The sequence below is a fragment of the Dermacentor andersoni genome, chromosome 3 (assembly GCF_023375885.2).
Source record: "Dermacentor andersoni chromosome 3, qqDerAnde1_hic_scaffold, whole genome shotgun sequence".
Lineage (NCBI taxonomy): Eukaryota > Metazoa > Arthropoda > Arachnida > Ixodida > Ixodidae > Dermacentor > Dermacentor andersoni.
In genome coordinates, this window is record NC_092816.1 from 232,442,375 (window position 1) to 232,464,423 (window position 22,049).

Below are 22,049 nucleotides of genomic sequence, written 5' to 3' on the forward strand. Positions count from 1 at the left end.
AGAGTGATAACACGGGAGTGTTGCATGCGCCGGCAGGACGCGTAGAAGATAACACGGAGGAGCTCAAGAACATGACATTTATGAATTCTGAGCGGCTGAAAACAGGCTTTGCACCCACGAGTCTGACTTGAGTGCGATTAGAAGGCATTCTGCGAGCGTGTAACATGGTCTGGCTGAGCCTGTGTTGTAGCCACCTTTGTGTACTTGGCGTACCATCGTGTCGACTGAGGCCAAGTTGTTTTGGAAACGCGCAGTCACCCGTGTATTTGTGCACTTAAAAGTGCAGGAAATAATGCATGGGAAAGGAGGGGTGCTTGAAAATCGGATGTTCAGATTTTATGGCATTGTCTTTGCTGCAAAATGTACGTAAAAGTGAATTTATCTGTAATGCCGCTCATTCACCACTTACGCACGTTTCGCCTCTACACGCAATACTCCTGTTAGGTCAATATACCGAAATGATACATGCTTGTAATTTACTTTCTTTCAGCTGATGGCATCCTGTGGAGCATCGTACGGCAACGACTGCTGCTTACCTGGTGCCACAACTTTTGATGAATGCAGAAGGAGCCCGGAACGAGCATTTATATAGAGCAAAATAAACATTTCATCATTTCAGAAGACGTCTTTCGTTTTCTTTATGAAATTGCACCTGACAGATTCGGCGCAGTCTTGTAAAGGTCAATCGTAATCATTTCTACTTGTTAATGAAACGATTCCACGCCAAGGCCACGCGAGGTTCAGCAGAAGCGAAAAAAAAAATGAATGCCGCGCCGAGCAGCGGGTACCAACTGGTGTTCAAAACGCGCGCGCCCAAAAACGAAACCGGAAGGAGTCAACAACATCCGCTTGGTGTGCTACAGTCAATTCGGCCGCTGGGCTCTATGGGAGTGTCCGCTCTTGTTGAAATTTCTTTCTCTATGGAGAGGCTTCGAATTCTTCCGTCGAGTAACGGGCTCTCACGTCTCTCCACTTCGGTCGACCTGACCGGCCGCTCTTTTGCGATGCTATAATAAACAAGTTGTTGTTAGCAATCGACTCATCCTTTGCCAGGACCTTCGGATGCTTCCAGCTGTGCGCCAGGCCAACGCTACCGTTGGGGCTTGCGACCCAGATGCAACACATGGCAAACTAGTTCTGCGGAAGCCCGCAAGGTGGAGGATAGCACATGAAAGTGAAAGATTGCCATCCACCTGAATTGTAGCACGAAGCTACGAGGGAAATATTTCTTGTTTCGGAAGAAACCCGTATGGGCTTTCTTTGTAGCTTCATAATACAATTCAGGTGTGGCAATTTTACCCTTTCAAGAGCGCTATATAGCCAATTGCGCAACCGCTGTCGATGCAAAAAAAAAGGGGGGGGGATTAGAGAGACAGCGACGCAGTATGGCAAACGCTGATGCAGCTTGTCTTTGTTTAGAAAACAACTGCGGTAAATCGTATAGCGTAGGTTACCTGGGTCGTTTGTGAAGATAATTTAGGATTGGCGTTGTCGGTCACTGAACCTAGAGAACAAGGCGTTCCGCCTAGATGACAGAGAGCATTTTTTTATCCATTACTAAAGGTTCCATAAAGCGCCTTTCGTTACATTATTTCGAGCAGCTTGTACAGCCTGATGGGAAAACTCGGAGCTCATTGCATCGCGATGCGGCGAGCGCGGGAGCCGGCGGCGGCAGCAGCTCGCGCAGGGACCGGAGTCGTCTGCTGCGGCGGCGCGCGCTGGCCGCATGGACGGGAAGTGTGCTAGTGTCAGAGGCAGTGCGCGGACTTGATCGTTACTGCGTGAACTGAGACTCTTTACTAAGCGTTGTGCGACGCCAACTGATACGCCTTGTAGGCAAGTTCATCCCTGAAAGGTACGGGGCAATCACAGACTATATACTGATTCCGTACATTCCTGACGGCGCCTTCCCCGAAGGCGACTATATATTCCAACACTATAGGTAGCCGATCCACACTGCTCATGTTTTGCAAGAACTGCTCGAAGAGCGCAGCATCACTATCCTAGAGTGGCTGCCGCGGACCACAAGAGAGAGAAGAATATAAGGAAGGCAGGGATGTTAACCAGTCAAGAGTCTGGTTGACTACCCTACGCTGGGGGAAGGGAGAGAAGGTATAGAGACGTGCACGATTGAGAGAAAGCCGCTCGCGCAAACGAGACGTTCTGAGAAAGCACAAAAGTGTCGTCACTGCCTTCTAAGCCGATCATCGGTGGGGACGGTGCTCTAGTACTGTCTCTTCAAATGTCTGGGGCTCATTGAAAGTATTGCTGGGGCGCCATCTTGGTTGTCCGAGGATAGGCCTTGGCCCACCATCTTCAGTGAGTGGGACGTGCTGCGAATGAACACATCGCTGACCGAGTCACTTTACACATCACTGCTCTCCAGAATGAGCGCTGTCATCGCTGCCGCTGGGGACATGAGATACTAAGTTCAGAGCGTGACGCGTCCATTTCCCCGCCGACGGGCAGGGTCTGTCTGGTGTAATGCACTATTCTCTAGAAGAATCAATTCCAGCTTACTGTCTAAACCTAAAACATTCCTTTATTTCTATCCGCTTGTTTCTTCGTGTTTGACCTCATAGCTATCATTGTTGAGTGCTTTGTTTTCCTCTCGAGTCAAATAAAGACTGAGTACGTTGCGCGCACATTTTGGTGTGCCTTTCTTGTCACTGCATATTACGGTAGCATACACAGTGAAGAAATATTCGTGCACACAATCAGTACCTCGGCCTTTCAAAAGAACAAACGAAGCACGCTGTCAAATAAAGTTTGCGGAACTTCAACATCGCCACTGAAGACTCAGAGGTAGGCGTCGCACAACGTTTAGTAAAGAACATCGGCTTAGTTCCCGCAGTAACGATGAAACCGAAGCACTGCCCCTCATACGCTTCCCGACAATGTGGCCAGCGCGCGCCGCCGTAGCAGACGACGCGGACTCGGCCCCTCGAGCGTCTGCGCCTGCGCGAACTGCTGCTGCCGGCCGACTCCAGCGCACGCCGCATCCGGATGCAATGCGCTCCGAGTTTTCCCCTATGTGTGAAACAAACTGTACATAGAAACTGTCCTTAGTGTGCAAGTAAACATGTTCGTATACCTAGAAGCGAACTTATGCAGAGGAAAGCAGGGCTTTGTTGTGACAGCTGCGTCGCATGATTTGCTTGCGCTGCCAGCCACCTACGTTCCGACATTTCGTCTATTACTCGATACAAGCCGGATTGCGTAATCCACGTTGCTGGTGTGTCTGCAAGTTACACGCTGTTCATTACCCCATCGGTGCATCAAAAAAGCTTAAGTCCGTAAAGACTCATAGCAAAGTGTACACGTGGGACTTGACCTGATATTAGTTAAGGAAGCTTTTTTAATGCCTGTCGTCGAACCTAATGGAAGCATCAAAAGGTGACCGCATACAAATGTGAGTAAACCCGTACCTGAATTGAAGGGCCAGTTCAGAAAGACATGGTGCCCGCCCCGCGAGAGATAGTCCAAAGTGTTGCTTTTGTAACCCGACTGAATTCGCCTACCTCCGTACTTGATTGCGTACGAAGTGGCGCGCAAACAACGTTTCACAAGAACCTGTTCCTTGGGTACAGATCATCGTTACGGGAACTGATCACAAAGGCACGCAAACGCCCTTACGCATTCGCACTCATACAAACTTGCACTCACCCACGCACGTTCAGCCAAGCCCTGGCGCCGGTTTCTGATTATTTCTAGGGGGCATATTTGCTTGCCAAGTTCCTCCATCTCGTCTGGGAGTGACGTAATAACTCACCACGAGGGAAAGCCAACTGCGATGCGCAGCGCCCGACGGAGCCCAGAATGAAACAATTCTCCCTGAGCGGACTCAATTGCCACGCGTCGTCTCGGTTTCGAATCCTGGCAGCTGCGACCGTGTCCCCCTGGGCCTGCACGGCACTCAGTCGCGTTGGTTCTGGTTGCGTATTGAAGAAAACATGCGGCTAAAGGTAATGGGTAAACGGTTCAACTTTTCTTTGTTTGTTTTATGGTGCAAACGAGACCGAGGATATGTTGAGCCAGCCGCAGGACAGGCTATACACCACATTAAGTAATATAATCATTCATAATTGTATCATAATATTATCACATTTGTGACGAAAGTGTAAAATCGCTGAGTGCCAATGTAAGTGCCAAGAACTGTAGCTTAACAAAAAGGCTTTCAAAAATCTAGAGACAACGCAACAAGCGATTAAACGAAATATGATAGGCGTAAAGTCAAGAAACAGGAAGACAGTGGTGCGGATTAAAGAACCAGAGGGGGTTAACGAACATGCTAGCGGTCGTTGTTGACACTCAGGCGGAAAAAAATAATGGAGTTAAGCTATGCGTATAGTGGAGATAACCAGAGATCTAATGGTGTTACAGAACGGGTGCCAAGAGAAGGAAAGCGCAGTCGAGGAAGTGCAGAGAGCTACATGGTCTGATGAAATTAGGAAATTTGCAGGTATTTATAATGCAGGTTCGACTGGCGCAAGACAAGGGAAATCGGAAGTCGCTGGGAGAGACGTTATTCCTGCAGTGTACATAAATAGGCTGATTTTAACACCACAATTTGAAGAACGTAGACCTGTGAGACAAGTGCCTTTTCACCTGAAATGAAGATCGGACGTAGGGGAGTTGGTCATAGGTATAACACGTGAAAATATATTTTCTTTGTGTCAACAGCACAACATGTGGTCCGTTACTTGTAAACGCTTCCTGATATTACTCGCACAATTGCTGTTGTTTGTTCCTGCAAAATAGTTGTGTGCACGATGGATGTGCTCCCACAGGCAGGCGCCATGGAAGCACGCCCATAAGTGGGTGACATGTTTTCCGTTCACCCAGTTTACCGAATCTCAAGGTCAGCGCACCGCCGCCGCAGCTCCCGCGCCGCGCACAGACTCTCCCCACGTGCTGCAAGCCCGGCAGCGACAGGCAGGCTGCCCCTACCTGTAAACTGCTTAGATACTGATTGGAATGCGGCACTTAAGCACAACTTCAATTCCAACCAATAATTGATACACTCTTACAGTGGCGAACATAACCTTTTCAGCGACAGAATTCTGGGAGAGGATCGTAATATGCAGTAAGTTGTCATCGTTATTATCACTGTTAACTCATTATTACCCTTCTATAATCTTGTTTAAACTTGGTTACTAAATTTACTAAACATTTCTTCGCTAACATTTTCTAACTATTTTTTTTATGATAACTTTATGTGATATATTGTGCGGTAATGTTCCCTCATATTCTTGCACTAATTCTTTGTGTTCGGTAACAGGAGATTCTTTAACAGCCTTGTGCTATGTGGCCTGATTCTCTACACTCACATATCTATGCACTTGTATGCATTGTATGAATGAACGATTGAATCATTCCAGATTGAATGCAAGACATGAAGAATGGCGCCCGCTGTTCTTGCGCCTATTATCCCGCTTAGTGATTCTTGGAGAGGCGTTTCCTTGTTTTCTATTCTTTTTCTCCCCTCTCATTTCTTCTTCCGCCATTTGTGGTTCGCGTTTTTCCGAGATGTCGCCCGCGGTCATGGTCAAGGTCGTTTACGTTACGGCCGCCTCCGTGTGCATTTCCAGCGCGAGTTTCCTCGGCGCTGTTAGCGATAGGACGATTTGAGCTCGCACTGAACGAGTTTTTTTTTTTTTTACAGCGAAGCCGTTTATCGCTAGGCTTCCGTGGCTTTTTCTTCTGCGTCAACAAAAACTATCATAATCAGAAATGACTCATACCCCCCTAAGCAAGCAAAAAATGCAATGGCTGATCCCTCTCATATTGTATATATATATATATATATATATATATATATATATATATATATATATATTTAAGCTTACTGTGACGTCTTGTGTGACATCACAGTAAGGGCCGACCTTCATTGAGCCTGTGAGACGCGGCGAAGGACCCTGGGCACAGTCCACTATGACGGTGCGACTACCCGCACGATGAAGAAGGGCACACACATGATGGTGATAATGTACAGATGATGAAGTGTACAATAAATGCCCAAACTAACTTCCCCCGGGCGAGAGCGGCCATCTGGGCCGCAGCCTAAGGGTACGGGGAACACCGAGTGAAGGGCTTCATACGAGAAGTGTGGACCACTTCGGTAGTGCGGCAACGGTGCTTAGTTGAGAGAACAGCAGGGGTCACACGATAATTAACGCGAGAAGTCATTTCCAGGACCGTGTATGGGCCAATAAAGCGGTACTGAAACTTCTCACACAACCCAGGAGTGTGAACTGGTGTCCAGAGTAGCACTTCATCGCCGGGCTGGCAGAAAACTACGCGATGAGATGCGTCATAATGATCCTTGCGGTCCTGTTGTCTGGCTTTGGTATTGAAGCGCGCAAGCTGGCGACAATGGTCAAGGCGGGAAACATACTCTTCGCAGGAAGATGTAGATGGACTGACAGGGGCAGATAAGAAAGAAACATCGAGAAAGGAACTGGGCGAAAGGCCATAAACAAGGTAGAATGGCGAGTAACCGGTTGTGCGTTGAACGGAGGTGTTATACGTGAAGGTGACGAATGGCAAAACTGTGTTCCAATTTCTGTGATCTCGTTGAATACAGGCGGCTATCATGTCAGAGAGCGTATGACGAAACCGCTCAATCAGGCCGTTGGTCGGAGGATGGTAAGCTGAAGTAGTCTTGTGAGTTGTGCCAGAAGCCCTGAGCACTTCGCCTACCAGTTCTGAAAGAAATGTCTTTCCGCGGTCACTGAGAAGGGCACGAGGGGTGCCGTGACGCAGGATTATGGCTTGAAGAATGAAAGTTGCAACTTCGGAGGCAGATGCAGAACTACTCAAGCTGTTTCGGCATAGCGCGTGAGGTGGTCGACGGCTGTAACTATCCGTCGACTACCGGCGGCAGTCATGGGAAGTGGCCCATAGAAATCAATGCCAACAACCTCGAATGGTTGCGCAAGACACGAGACCGGTAGTAGCTGCCCGGCAGTGGTTGGCCGCTTTCGACGCTCACAAATGGCGCAGGAAGAGACGTATCTCGCCACACTGGTAGACAGGCCAGGCCAATAGAAGCGACTTCTTATGCGGTCGTAAGTTTTCCGGATGCCAAGGTGGCCAGCAGTGAAATCGTCATGAAAGGCCTGAAGGACACGAGCACGAAGGCAGTACGCGGACACCCAGCGTTGTCCGTCAAGATGATGGATGTGGCGGTACAGCACGGAGTTTTGTAGTTTTAATTGTTGTCGACGGAGCCTAGCGTTAGGGGGGCGCGAAGGCGGTCTATAATACGTCGGCAGTAAGAATCGGCGAGTTGTTGAAACGAAAATGATTCGTGGTCGTCGGAAGTGAGATGGTTAAGAGTGGCGAAGGACAAAATCGCCGTTGAAGAAACGTCAGGGATTGCGTCCCTGGAGGTGGTTGCGGAGTCATTGATGAGTGCGGCTGTAGGAAGCGGGCAGCGAGAAAGAGCGTCTGCGTTTTGGTGCTTTTTACTAGACTTGTAAGTTGTAGGTGATCTCAAAGTAATATTCCTGCAGACGAAGAATCCAGCGGCCAAGACGTCCTGACAAGTTCTTGAGTGTGGAGAGCCAACATAAGGCGTGATGGCCCATAACGATGGTAAAATGGCGGCCGTGTAGATAAGGGCGAAACTTCTGGACGGACCAAACGAGAGCTAGGCATTCCTGCTCGGTAATGGTACAGTTCTTTTCGGCAGGGGTGAGTACGCGGCTTGCATATGCAACGACTCTGTCACGCAAAGAGGTGTACCGCTGGAGGAGAACAGCGCCGATTCCATGGCCGCTAGCGTCCGTCTGCAAGATGGTGGGTGCAGTTTCATCGAGATGACACAGGACAGGTTCATATGTGAGGGCGCCCTTCAGCTGGTCAAAGGCAGATTCACATTCCGGTGACCACACGAAGGGAGCACCAGAACGAAGTAGGTTGTGTAAAGGAGCAGCTATAGAGGCCAAGTCGCGCATACATCGGCGAAAATAGGAAGCGATGCCAAGGAAACTGCGTAGTCCTTTTGTCTTTTCTGGTCGAGGAAAGCAAAGCACTGCCGAAATTTTGTCAGGATCAGGTCGAATACCATCCTTGCTCACAATGTGATCTAACACCTTCGTGTCTTGCTTGCAAAACGGCATTTTTTGGTGTTGAGCTGAAGACCAGCGTTAGCGAGGCATGTGAGAACCTCGTCCAGACGTTGCAGGTGCTGGGAAAATGTCGATGAGAAAATAACGATATCGTCCAGACAGCGCAAGCATGTTTTCCACTTCAGGCCGCGCAGAATAGTGTCAACCATGCGCTCAAAAGTTGCGGGAGCATTTCAGAGGCCGAAGGGCATAACGCTGAGCTCGTAAAGGCCATCTGGGGTTGCAAATGCTGTCTTTTCTTTGTCGTCTTCGTGCATCGGAATTTGCCAGTAACCTGAACGCAGATTTAGGCTGGAGAAGTACTCGGCACCTTGCAGAGAATCGAGGGCATCGTCAATGTGAGGCAAAGGGTATACATCCTTGCGCGTAATCTTGTTGAGCGCTCAGTAATCTGCACAAAATGTCGCGGAGCCATCTTTCTTTTTGACCAGAACGATGGGAGGCGACCAAGGGCTAGCATAGCGGCGGGTTATCTCACGTTGCAGCATGTCGGCGACGTTTTCCTCAATAATCTTGCGCTCGGCTAGAGACAACCGATACGGCCGGCGACGTACGGTGGATCTTCCGTCTGTCTGAATGCGATGCGTTGTGATGGAAGTCTAACCGAATGTCGAAGAATGGGCGTCGAATGAAGTTGCATGCCTCTTCAACAAACTAAGTAACTGTTGCGTCTGCGAAGGGGTCAAGTCGGGGCTGATTACGGCTGCAAGAGTGGAGGTAGAGGGAGCATGTCCAGCATAGGTGATTTCAGGGGGAGTCGCCTTCAGGGGAACGACACAGAGAGGCTCGGAATCAACCACGCAAGCCAAAGTGGCGCCTTTAGGAAAGAGAATTCCCTCGGGTATTGTGTCTCTTGCGGCGAGAAGCACAGACCCATTGTCAAATCTAACTAGGCCTGATACAATTGCTATCCCTTTTGTGAAACAACGCGCAGAACGTAACACTAACGCATCTCCGTGGTCGATGACGTCGGACGTGACGGTCAGGATTTGCTGAGAGCCTGGAGGTTGCTCGGTATCTTCTGCAGCGAGCACACGGAGTGGTTGGTACTTTTCATCGAGGGTCCTTCGCCGCGTCTCTCAGGCTCCATAAAGATATATATATATATATATATATATATATATATATATATATATATATTGTGACGTATTAGTGACTGTGAAGAAAGCAGCAAAACTGGAAACGACAAACTCGCATTTTATTGGGCGAACACCTGTGCATTCAAAAGCAACTTACACTCAACGCACAGCGACAGCGACGAACAGAGTCAGCGATCGTAGAAAAGTCGGTCAAGCTCGTCGGCTTTTATACACGAGTGTCATCGAAGGTTCCAGAGTAATTGGTGGTGCCCGCGTGTCTTCCCGAAAGTCCTACGCAATTCGTGTCGCATATGCAGTCAGATTACACAAGCTTCGGTGAGAACAGAACCATCGATAACATTCAAGAAACATCCGGTTCATGGGGGCGCGTCCCGCGCTGAGCGATGACTTATGTTAGACGGTGAAAAGCGCTCGCGCGAGACAGATAAACTAGTCCACGTGTCAATACATGGTTGAAGAAGCGAAGGGGCGTACTTACGGAAATTGAGTGTTTAATGGTTTAACGTATCGCCCGTGGCACGGCCTTCGTCAGAATGAAACGTTTTATTCTGACCAAGGCCGTGCCACGGCCGAAACGTTAAACCATTAAACATTAAATTTTCGTAAGTGCGCCGCTTCGCTTCTTCAACTACCCATGCACCGGACTGACAGAACTTTTCGTGTATATATATATATATATATATATATATATATATATATATATATATATATATATATATATATATATAGAGAGAGAGAGAGAGAGAGAGAGAGAGAGATTGTGGGGATGCGCGACTCTCACGCGTCCCTTGCTGTTGTTTTACTCGCATGGTTCTCCTGTGTGCTGTAATCCGGCTTCTTCCAGTAGCTAAGCGCCGGCGGCTGTCATTGTGGTTCCGGCATATTACGAGAGATAGCGCGAGTGTTGTCTTGCTAGCGCCAGCTACCGGCGGGGTTAGTCGGGCGCGGCATGGAGTAGGCTCTTCCTCTTTGGCCAGGCTGACGCCTGGCCAAAGAGGAAGAGCCTACTCCATGCCGCGAAGGAGACAACAAATGTTTTCATGCGTTTGTTCAAAATTGCGTGTCACCTGTGTGCTAAACAGTTGCGCTGCTCAGTCACCTTCGCAGAGTGGCATGGTTCATGAATTTTTTTTTTCCATTCGTGCTGCCTGTCCGCACAGCCTACAGACGTAGAGCCTCCCTGAGCAGCGCAACTGTGTGACGAGAACTATAGCTGCCCTGTGTGTTAAAGGGCGCCTGAAACGGTTCGGACAAATTTTGTAGACGCGTAGGGTACACCTTAAGTAGAACATTCGCACCACAATTTAAGTGAAGCGTTACGTATTAATGGAGCTACAAGCGATTACAAGTTACCCTCCTCCCTAGCCATGCTTTCCCTCAACTCGTTCGCCGAGCCGCCGGTGCTAAGCGACGCCTTCACTGGTTCTGCGTCATGATGCGACGTCACATCGTCCACTTCCGGTTGTTTTGGAGCCCGCCCGCGCGAAACCTCTACGCTAGGCGCTTGGCCGTCGACCGCAAGCGAGAGCTATCGAAGCAGCGTGCGTTGCGAGCATTCTGTCGCAGCGCTGAACGTGTCTGGTATTCCGTTAACCACACACTAGCGGAACGTTTGGACTGAACGGTGGAAGCATAAACTCAAGCTGATGAAAGAACTTTAGTGTAGACGTACGTAAGCTGCCTGATCGGTCTCCACGGTCCAGCCACCCGTTGGCGCAGAGCTTGACCAGCCAAAGAAAGAGCTAATATTGCTCTAACCAAGTGTAAAGCATTTTAAACATTTACAAAAACAACGTGTTAACGATTACACTCCTGCGAAAAATTTTCACCAGCAGCAAAGAATACATTTTGTTACTGCTGCTGTGTCTGGTTGAGCTCTATGCCACCAGGTGGCTGCACCGTGCATACCATTCACATTTGCCCTTCTGTTCATCCCATGAAACGACACGCAAGGGGACACGGCCAGGCCCTGTTCCTTTTGCGCTTGCGTTTACTTTCCGACTCGCGAAGCGCTATTGCGTTAGCAATCTTCCGGTGTAAAGTGGCGGCCCAATCGCGCAAATCCTGGCGCCGATCGGATAGCGGCAGTCCGATGCGCTGCAGCCAGTCCGCTCGTCTACTGGCTTGCAGAGGGACACGATGTCGCAGCCTGACATATTGCCAGTCGCTACGTTTGCAGTCCACAACGCAACAAAGTCGAATCATAGCGCTCGCGAAAAGACAGACCGAGTCTGACGGCGGAGCTCTCGTCAAAGACGGAGCACGTTGTAACACAAGCAGACGACACTTTATGTGTGCCGGAAGTGCTTAAGTGTACTGAAAAATTCTTGTGCATTCTCTCTATGTTACTTTCTTTGTATAAAAAGAAATTAACTAACATTTCAACTATTACGAACATAATTTGTTTACCATAAAGTTGGAAAAATTATCGATCACGCGCCCTGGTCGCTCGCCCCACTGGCGTCATATAGGTGATTTGCGTCATATGGGTAGGGGCGGCTTAAAATTCTGCCGCGCAGTGTGCTGTGATCGGCAGCGATGTGCTTTTTTAAAATCTTATAATAAATTACACGCTTTACGCAGAGCACTTAGATGCGTCAATTAATGATCAGAAGGACCTACTCTAACGACTCAGTACGTTTGTAGAAAATGGTCAAAATCGTTTCAGGGTCCCTTTAATACTGGCCCTCTCTGGCCTCTGAGATCGCATCAGTGTGAACTGGAGGCCATGCTTGCACTAAGCGGTGGCACCGCATGTTCGCGTTGGCTTTCGCGCTTCGTCCCTTGGCGGGTGGTGCATTCTCGTCAGGAAGGCGGAGGCATTTCTCTCCTGTTTTCACAAAGCTCTGTTCCGTGCTTAAGAGGGGGACGCAATCGTACGAAACTTATTGGCCTTTCAAGAGTATTTTCCTTATTGTAACAAAAACTGGAGCAACGATAGATTCAACGTATTTTGTTACATCCATGTACTTAGGCTCATATGGTATCGATATTTGGCGTAGACAGCCAGGCGAAAACACTATGACTAGCGCGCTTTTGCTGGAACAGGCGCGTTATTCGTTTAAGTACAAAAGAATTAAGTCAACTAATGCATTGCCGTGCTAGAGAATAAAAGGGAACGCATTTTTAAGAACTGTCAACGAACATTGCGTGCTTATATTGCATAGAATACCTTTAATGATTCCATCAGAGATTAGGAAGGTCAGACCAGTGCCGTCACAGCATACTTCAGCAGCCACGGATATGCTACGTTCACTTTTTGCCACTTTTGGCATACCGCAAGTGCTTCTTTCAGAAAGTGGCACAGCATTCGTTTCATAGGAGATGCAACCATTTTCCACGTCGAATGTAATCAAGCAAATACTATCGGCTTTATCCACACGGCTACAAGTGGACAAGCAGAACGGATGGTGGTAGAAACTATAATGGCAGACAAGAACCTGACCGACTGCTCGTAGTCGCGTTTGCCGGGCTCTCGGGTTTTTTGTTTAAGCAGGAAAACTCCACACATACAATGCAGTAACGTTTTGCGGAATTAATATTTTGTAGGCAGTTAGGATGCGCTGAAACCTTGAAAACACACCAAGAAAGGAAGGGCCGAAGATAGTCGGATAAAACACGTTGCTGGGCTAGTTGATGCATCGGTAATTACCGCAATAGCGGAGGCGCAAAAGACGACGGGCCATAGTAGCAACATCGACAGGCGCACACTTCCAACTGATTTATTTTCAGAACAACGCAGACCATTGATTGTGCCTGTTGCACTTGTGCATACAGTCTGTGTTCTTCCGAAACTAAATCAGATAGAAGTGTGCGCCCCTCCCCGTCTTTTTTGTCTTGTAGCAAATTCTGCAGCGCCGAAATTCTGTTAATTAATGGTGAACGTCTTGATCAGAGATTCTCCACCAGGTGACAAGGTCTAGACCAAGAGCGCTTCCTCAACAACCTCGTGAGACCAGCGCTGTAATAGTTGGAGTGCGACAAAAGGTCGTGGAAGCGACGACCGAGAATGGGAGGCGGCAGAGATGTCGCGTGAATCACATCAGAAAAAGCTATGCGGACACTGCAGGCACATTTCAAGAGTCGCCGTAATATTCATTTGCACGAAACGAATCCTTCGAAGACATTGGTGCCACTACTCCATGACTTACACGAAGTTCAGACGTCGAGCATGCGACAGAAGATGCACACGCTGCTTCTGACAGTCAGAGCTCTCTTCTGAAACACGGACGCCCGGCAGAGGGCAGCGAACAAAACATTCGCGAAAAGTCTTCAAGCCACGCAGTACATGAAGGCGCTAGAAGGCGCTAGAGCAAACGGGCATTTCGAACTTGTCCACGGAGAATCGACTGCAGTGGGCCTATAGTTCACTAGCGGAAATAAGCATCGTGTATTGGTGCCTGGGCAACCAGGCTGGAAAGTGACGCCGCCGATCACGCTTAGCTCAGTCAGCCTTGCCTCGCAGTCGATCGGCGAGGCAATGCAATGAGAACCATTGAAACGCGTATGGAGAAGTGCATCATTGGCAGTAAGTGAAGCTTGCTTTAGGCCTCTCAAAGCCGTAGACAATCGGGGGCCGAATTAACAAACCTGGCCGAGCGTGACCGGAATATGCTGTTATGGACAATTCAAGCGTCAGATATTTTTGTGAATATGGTCCCATATCCTTACGAACGTACAAGCAGAAAGAAGCATGCTGCAGGTTGTCCTGCTCGAGCGCGCAGGCCACCTCGCTGGCTGAATTGTACTTCGGCTGAATGACCAACACTCGCTTTTGGGACCGAATCGAATAGGAATTGAACAATGCCGGAAGCGAATCGCATTGAATAGAATATCTAATATTTTTTGAACAGTTTGCCAATAATGTACAGCCTGCTTACATCTATTTTCAAACAGTTTTCACTGGCATTACACATTACCTTCACTGGATTACAGCGCATTACCTGCAATATAAAACATGTATTAATATTTGTTTTAATTTTTATTTTAATTTTGTTTTATTGCGAGCGATCGTGGATAAGCCGTTTAAGTCTGGCTCATTGAGCAATGAACCCTGCTCTAGACCGTTATAGTTACTGTTGATGGGATTAAAGCTATCGCACATTTACTTCAATTTGATGTTTTGTCGTGCATATGAATGAGGTTTTATTATTAATAGACAAGATATAACACAAGGCAGTAATATACAGGAGGAGGTCCCGAGGTCAAAGACTGTAATGTACTATACTCCTGTATAGTGTATAAGTAAAAATATAAGCAGCAACAGTTGCAACGAATAGTGTAAGATATTCAAAAGATAACAAACTTCGTATTGTTTTAGGTTTGGCAGTACTAAACAAATCAGCTGCAGACATGCCAGTAAAAAAGTATAATAATTATTATTACATTCGGCTCATTACAGAACTATAACACCATTATGAAAGTAAATGGATAATGAGACCTAACCAAATGAACTTTAATTTGTGTTGCGTAACCAAATGTACCTTTGGAGGGGAAAAAATACTTATCTAAGTGATTGCAGATGATAAAATGTGGTCTTTTAGTTGTCGTTTAAATTGAAATGATTTGCATGACTTGATAGTAGGAGGTAGTGTGTTCCAGAAGGAGACGGACGAAAAACGGACACTCTGCTTACCATAATTTGGGCGAACCATGGAAAGAATAACGTTATTGTTTAGTGCAAATCGCGTAAGATTAGTATTCATTAGACAAGACTGAGGTATCAGACTGTGGCGATAAGCGTTATCTAGTTGTCGATAAAAAAACGTACCATGACTAAAGTTAATAAGCTCGTCCACAGTATGTAATAAGTATTTGGAATTGAAATTGTTAGGACTAAATGTAATTATTCTAACAGCCTGGTTTTGTAGTACTTGTAATGATTGTAAGTGGGTACGATAAGTATTGCCCCAGTATGCAATGCTATATTTTATATGTGAATGGATAAATGAGTAGTATAAAGAGAGTAGTGTTTCCTGGTAAACACATACCGAGCTTTCGACGACACGGCGTGTTCGAAAGCTATTTGAAGAGCATTTGGATTTGCCAATAGTGACTATTCTATTAGAGCAACGTATAGGAGAGGACAATACTCCATTCGTTCATTCCAAAGTTCCGAATATTCTCACATCGTACCTTAAAAAGGTCAGCGGAATTGCTTTTCAATGCTGCAACTGAAAGGGCGAAAAGAGTTCGCCAGAGAACTGGGACGCCAGCCGGCGTGGCACTCCGCACGCACTCCGATGCAAGGAGGTTGGCGAGGTCATGACCTACGCTTACGTTATTCTATCTTTTTTTTTTATTTGCTTCCGTTGTGCCTGCCACTGCGAAGCAAGCGGGATAACGGATGCGCGAGGTGCTTGGGGTGTCCTTGACCCGCGTCCTCGCGCTCTTCACTAATGTTAGCAGGGATCACATCTCCCGTGTCAGTTTCTCTCTCTCTATTATTCAGGGTACATCTGTACACGCGTAATGTTGCATATACAGGTGCATTTCTTTATTTCTACTCGAAGATCAAATGCGCCCCCTTCATGGCCACATCCCCGTGCGGCGCAGTGCAGCAGGCCGGAAACATTCTCACTCTGCGTGTCAGATGCGGTGTTGAGGAGGCGACTCACGCCACGTGTTTCAGCGACGGAAAAATTTGTCCAACAGAAAACACGAACGGAATTGAATTCTGAGGTTTTACGTGCTAAAACAACCGCTTGATATGCACGGGGCATATGTACGTTTCTTTTGCGTTCTGCCGCCATCTAAATGCAGCCACCGTAGCCGGGATCTGATCCCGTGACCTCGTCCTTAGCAGCGCAACGCCAGAGCCGCAGAAAACACCATAAGCTCAGGGCAAGAAATTATCCACCGATAGATGTCAATAAATGTTTCTTTTTTTCTCAGAAATATAACCACCGACAGAAAGAGACGTTACGGGTGGAAGTGGAAACCAATAAATAGTAGGCTTAATTTTTGGAGAATCAGAGACCTGAACCGAGCTTAAATGATATTGCGCGACATAAAAACGACACGGACGTGAGAGAAGACGGCACACCAAGCGCAAACCTTGGTCCGCTTGGTGTGTCGTCTTCTCGCACGTCCGTGTCGTTTTTATGTCGCGCAATATCATTTAAGCAATGGATTACCAAGTTGCCCGGAATGCTGCTCTCACCTGAACCGAGCCCTTGAAAGACGGAAGTCTCGGCGAAGACGCGCGAGCAGAAAAAGCTCGGGGAGGGAAAGCGATGGAGCGGTGTGCCTTCTCGAAACCGCGCATTGGGGTCGCGAATTCGTGCCGTCACCTTTTTGGGGTGGGCGTGTCGTGACCGCCGCAGTAAGCGTACGGCATGTTAAAGCAGCCGTTGCTGCGCTGCATGGTTCACCTAAGCTTGTGTGTGCGGTTTGCATTTCTTTTTTCGGTCCTTAACCAGCGCATAACTCCGTGCCACCTGCAGCTACTGAAGAAGGAAGTTTCACACGCGGTGTGGCACTAACCAGCCTCGTTCATGCTGCAGAACCACCAATATCGGTCCCTGCTTGCACTAAAGATATCGGCAACTGAGCGAAATGCCGAATGATCGCTTCTTTCTCTGCTACAGACCGGAACGTTGGAGTTGTAATTTACGTAATGCTATGTCAATTCGTGTTGCTTCTGACATCGCAGATCATCCGCCGGAGTTCGTTCACCATCAGTGCAGTAGCAAATGCTTGAAGCAAAACAAAATTAACTAGGCTGATGTCACAGTAGTGCGACGTAAACACTAGGCATATTTCTTATAGACAGAGGGATTTTGTTGTATTAACTCGAGCATTCTATATTACACACACAAGACATGTCATGGTGTTTGCGCAATCCAGTTGCATATATATATATATATATATATATATATATATATATATATATATATATATATATATATATATATATATATCTATATGTGAAGACCATGAAATGCCATGTGTATCTAATATATATAGCTACAAGCGCGTCGAGAGTACACATGCGCGTATCTATTTAGGCGGCACACATGGCACACGTGCGAGAACTAAAAAAAAAAAAGCAATACAAGGCGACCTTTCTCGGGCCCCTGACTGCGTGATCGGCATCGCAACGAACGGCTCTGCGTCCTTCAGGTCACTGCACCCTCCACCCAAACACGTGACCAGCACGGAAGCGTCTCAGCCACGGCAACTCTGCCTAGAGCATCGCGAGACATTCAGTCCCTGCGTCCTCGCCCCTTCTACCGGCTCTGCTTAAGTGAGTGGAGCACAACACGAAGGGCATGCGAGTTCAGTGTATCTTATGTAGGCGTTTTGCTGCACCCTCGTTACCCTACAGCGCCACTGATGTCGACAAGTGAGCGAGATCGACGTCGAGTGCTCGATCGGCCCAGATATTTTTCCCACGCCGCGCTCACTCTTTTCTCTGTGAAGCGCGTGCCGGAGGTGTGGATGGCGTTCAGCGCGACTGACTACAAATGTCGACGCCGCTGTTCGCCCGCGCTGGGCGTCTGCGCTTGCGGCAAACTGTAAAAGGACTTGTGGTTCCTCTGTGGAGCGACATCAACTTCCAGATGCTCAAGGTACAGCGCTAACTAAGAAAACGATGGGGTGAGTGTATACGCTCTCGAGAATGCTTGCTACGTCAGGCATCGTGTTCTTCCAGGATTTTTTACGCAGAATTACGGCCACATCGTGCTTTGCTTACTATATGGTAATCTTGGCGTGCATGCCACACGTCGTCTGCAGTAAGTTAGAAATTGTTGCGGTTCAGACGAACACGCTATTTTTTACACTTTACACGTACTATGTGAAAGAGGGCTTTGAATTCACATCAAATCGATATTCTTTCGGTTTGATAGCCTGGTTTACTTCCAGAATTTCTGTTCACCATAACGTTGGAAACGTTCTGCACACATCTTAACAAGTTCTGGATACAGGTCTGCTACTGTAATAACTTTACACGAAGTCTTTCATAAAGTGGGCCTAGAGATAGGCGACCGGGTGTCTAATAGTGTGGCAAAAATATGTGCCAATGTCTTATATCTCTTCGTCGTTTTCTGCTGCGCAGCGTCGTACAAAGTGAATTTACGAAGTGACATTGTGTCACCTAATATAAGACTGCTATTTTTCTTTCCGCACTTAAAATCTTATTTAGGGTGCATTCTTTGAAAGTGCATCTGCAAGTGCCAATAAATTAACCTAAAGATGCAAAATTTTAGAACGGCTCTATTGATGTCTCTTTCTATTCAGCCTGAGGATAAAATAAGGAATAAAATAAGGTTTTTGAATGATAAATATAATTCGGACCTAAAGGGGTTCTTCGACACAAGTGCTAAGACACACTTTTATGCTCTGTAGTTATTTATGATTATATTTATACATATTTCATCCTCATTATACCAGTCCCATTGATATGAAGGAGCCCTGCAACCCTTTTTTATGAAGAGCCTGCTAGTTATGGCCATGTGTTAACTACCTTATTTCCCGGTCTATAGTCCTCACCTCGTGCGCAGGGGTCCGTTTATGCTTAGGACAAAAATATTTTCTTAGATATTCCGCATCCTCTTCCGCAAGGACAAACTTGAACGTGAGTTTTTCAGCTTGTCTGCAGATAGTGTACGCTAGGTAAGCAAAAAGCCGTTGTTAATCAAAGGTACTGAACATTGACGACGGCCCCAAGGGATCCTAAAGCTATACTGGTGCATAAATTTCTAATCCGGCCTTTACTAGAACGTGCTTCTCCCGTCTGGAATCCGCACAAGCAATGCGATCAAATCGAGGCCATCCAAAAGAAAGCGATTCGCTTCGTATAAGCCACAAGTTCGACGGAGATTTTTCACCGGCCGCAGCGCGTCCATCCATAGGCTTTCAACCACTCTATTGCATTACTCACTCCTCTTGCCGGACTTCATCAGATCTAACTGCTGCTAAACCATCCAATGCTACAAGTCATCGATGCATCGTGCCATATTTTGACCGTAAAGTCACTTTTAAATACAGTTTCCTTCCCCGTGTTATTGAATATTGGAAATCTTTTCGTGGTAATACTCGTTCTCTGCCTTTAAACTTATTTTTAGCGACCAGTGAATAGGTAGTTATTTTCATTGCGTCTGTATTGTTCATATTGACTTTCTTATTTGTCATTATTCTGCTTTTCACAGCCACTCCTGCAATAGCGCAATAGGGCTGCACTATGTACAAATAAAAATAAAAAATAAAAAAGTGTAGCTCCTTCATTAGACTGCACATAAGAGGCAATTCTAAAAACCGTCCAAGTCACTCAGTCAGGCCTTTTAGAACAACAGCCACATTTGAACGCCACATTTGTACGGCTCGCTGTCTTCATCGTGTTCGGAATGTTTATTTCGTACACATACTCGACTACCCTGAGCTTGAAGAACGCTGCGAAGGCTCTTGGCCTTTTTGGTGCGGTGACGACTGTTCTCGTGCTTTGCGCGTACTGTATGAGATCACTTATGCTGAAACGAGGTGGTAGCGTATGAGCTGGAAACATTACTCGTGTGCAGTGAATATAACTTCGGAGCTGGTTTCGCTGGGTGACATAACCCGGAAAAATGTGCAGGCACAGTGTGACCTTTTTTGCCTATTGTATTAAAGAACAAAATTATGTGTATTCCGCACCCACAGATGGTCTGCACCGTGCGAAATTTATACACTTGTATGGCCGGCGGACTATACCTAGAAAAACACGGTAATCGTTTTCGCAACAATCGTAACGCGTCTCGTATCAGCGGACTCATCACCAAACAAACGTTGCCGCTGTCACGCTCTCAGCGTTTTCGCCATTCGAACTGCGCTGGAAGCTACGCCGCGCACGGAAAATGTATAAAAGCAGGGATCCGTTTATTCACTTACCTGCGCGCAGGCGCTCTTTGGTTCCACAGCAGGCTTCGGTGGTAAACCGTCGACTTGTGGGCTCATTTTGCTGCCGACTGGCACAACGCTCTCTCCGCCAGTCTCTCTGCAAAGTGAGCCGGCCGCCACACGCCTGCCTTCGCGCTGACGCTTGGCTTTCGCGCTCGCAGCTTACGAGCGCCCCGGGGCACGGTCGTGTCGCGAGGGCCGGTTGGGCCGTAACGATCCGGTCGGCGGCGTAATCGCGCGCGAGTGATGCCCGCAGACGTTTAAAGATGACTGCTGCGCCCTCGGGCTGGCTTCATAGCTCGCGTGGTTCTGTATTGGAACGCCGTCACGGGCTTCGTGAGCGGAGCTCCTGCTTTTTAAAACTTTAACGGAGAAAGTAAAAGACATCAAGTCACAAACATGTGACGCGCTGAACCTTGACCTTCGATTTGAGGCTGCCAAGCTATCCCGCCATTTGGAACGACACGAAGAGTTGGAACGATGCCATCACATGGAAAAGCATCGAGGTCAAGAAAATTCTTCGAAGCGAACCGCCTGACATGGCTACGAAGGTTAAGAGAGGCCTAAGAACTCAAAGAAGCGGCTAACAATAATGGCCGATAAATTACTTATTAGTTAGTCACAACTTACCCGCATAATGAAAGCAATATTTTCGACCAGTTTGGACAATAAAACTCATAGGAATACCTTGCTTAGCGAAGTGAAAAAAAAAATAATACCGATTAGCCGGCAACCCTAGGATGTCAGTCACCCACACAGTTGTTCGTAAACAGCTGCCAAGATGCGCCAAACAACCTGACAGTAACGCTGCAGAAAAAATAAAGTACTCCGTCGTCGCTTCGTCCAGACAGCTACCAGAATGTGTTTGTACTGAGAGGGAAAATTTTCCGTTAGAATCGCCATCAGGGATGACATCGATATGATGACAGAGTTAGGGCTTTGTTTACACTGTAAAAAATTTCCGTAATTATACGGAGGATTTCCGTCATTATACGGAGAACTGCAGTGTAAAAATACGGAAACCATGCCATATTTCAAAAATACGGCAAAATCTGCCGTTAATATACGGAAAGTGCTCTCCGTTTTCAGCTTTACGGACATTTTCACTGTAATCATATGTACGGCTATACACTGTTTTGGACGAAACAGACAGAATTCCGTATTTTTGTTATGCGAACATCCGTATTATTGTGAGAAAACTTAAGCTGTCTGAATGAGCGCTCGTACTCGTAAAGTTTCAGCTAACAATATTTTATTGAACACGCAAACTGTACGCATTATGAAGATGCGTACAAAATGTGAGAGCTAGCCTTCTACCAAAAGCTGCAATAACAGATCGTATAAATATATATACGCATCTTCTATTGCGGTCGCAGTTTGCCGCGCATATGGGCCTCGCTGATCATATGCGCAAATATATGCGTGTTCTCGCAATGTTCTCAAATTAAGCGCTTTGTAGTTAATAACACAGCATATATGTTTAAGTGAACGAAGAGCCGTGGACATACGTGCATACGTAAACAAGCTTGCAGCATTCAGGTGCTGGTGCACTGGGAATGACATTGGTGCTCTGTATACGCCAAAAATTGTGTGCACTCTAAATCAGTACCGAAACGCAGGGAGTGGTATAATGACCGTAACGGCATTTACATTTTGCAACAAATGGTCTCGAAGGGGGCTGGCGCCTTATAGATCCAAGTACAACGGTCGGATGAAATTTTCGAATGCGGCAAGCAATTAACCCAAGTGTCAAAGGGCATTGCTGAACTGCAATGTAGTTGGTTTAACTCATTCCCATAACATTTACAAAATATCTCGTCTCTGACAATAACTGCCCATTCATTGAGACAAATCGATTACCCATAATCTTCACTGTTCATGTGGTAATTCTTGCGATAAGATGTAATCGCAAACATTTGGCGCTTCATCTTGAACC

General features: G+C 47.1%; 1 protein-coding gene across 2 annotated transcripts in view; it reads right to left on the reverse strand.

Moving 5' to 3' along the window:
• Window positions 1-20,943, reverse strand: part of LOC126536072 (monocarboxylate transporter 12-like) — a 225,900-nt gene extending 204,957 nt beyond the window's left edge. For both annotated transcript variants that reach the window (XM_050182963.3, XM_055072667.2), the window contains exon 1: window positions 20,105-20,943. In XM_050182963.3, the coding sequence (XP_050038920.1) occupies window positions 20,105-20,170 (66 nt within the window). In that variant the 5' untranslated portion in view covers window positions 20,171-20,943. The remainder of the gene's footprint in view (window positions 1-20,104) is intronic.
• Window positions 20,944-22,049: the final 1,106 nt, after the last annotated feature.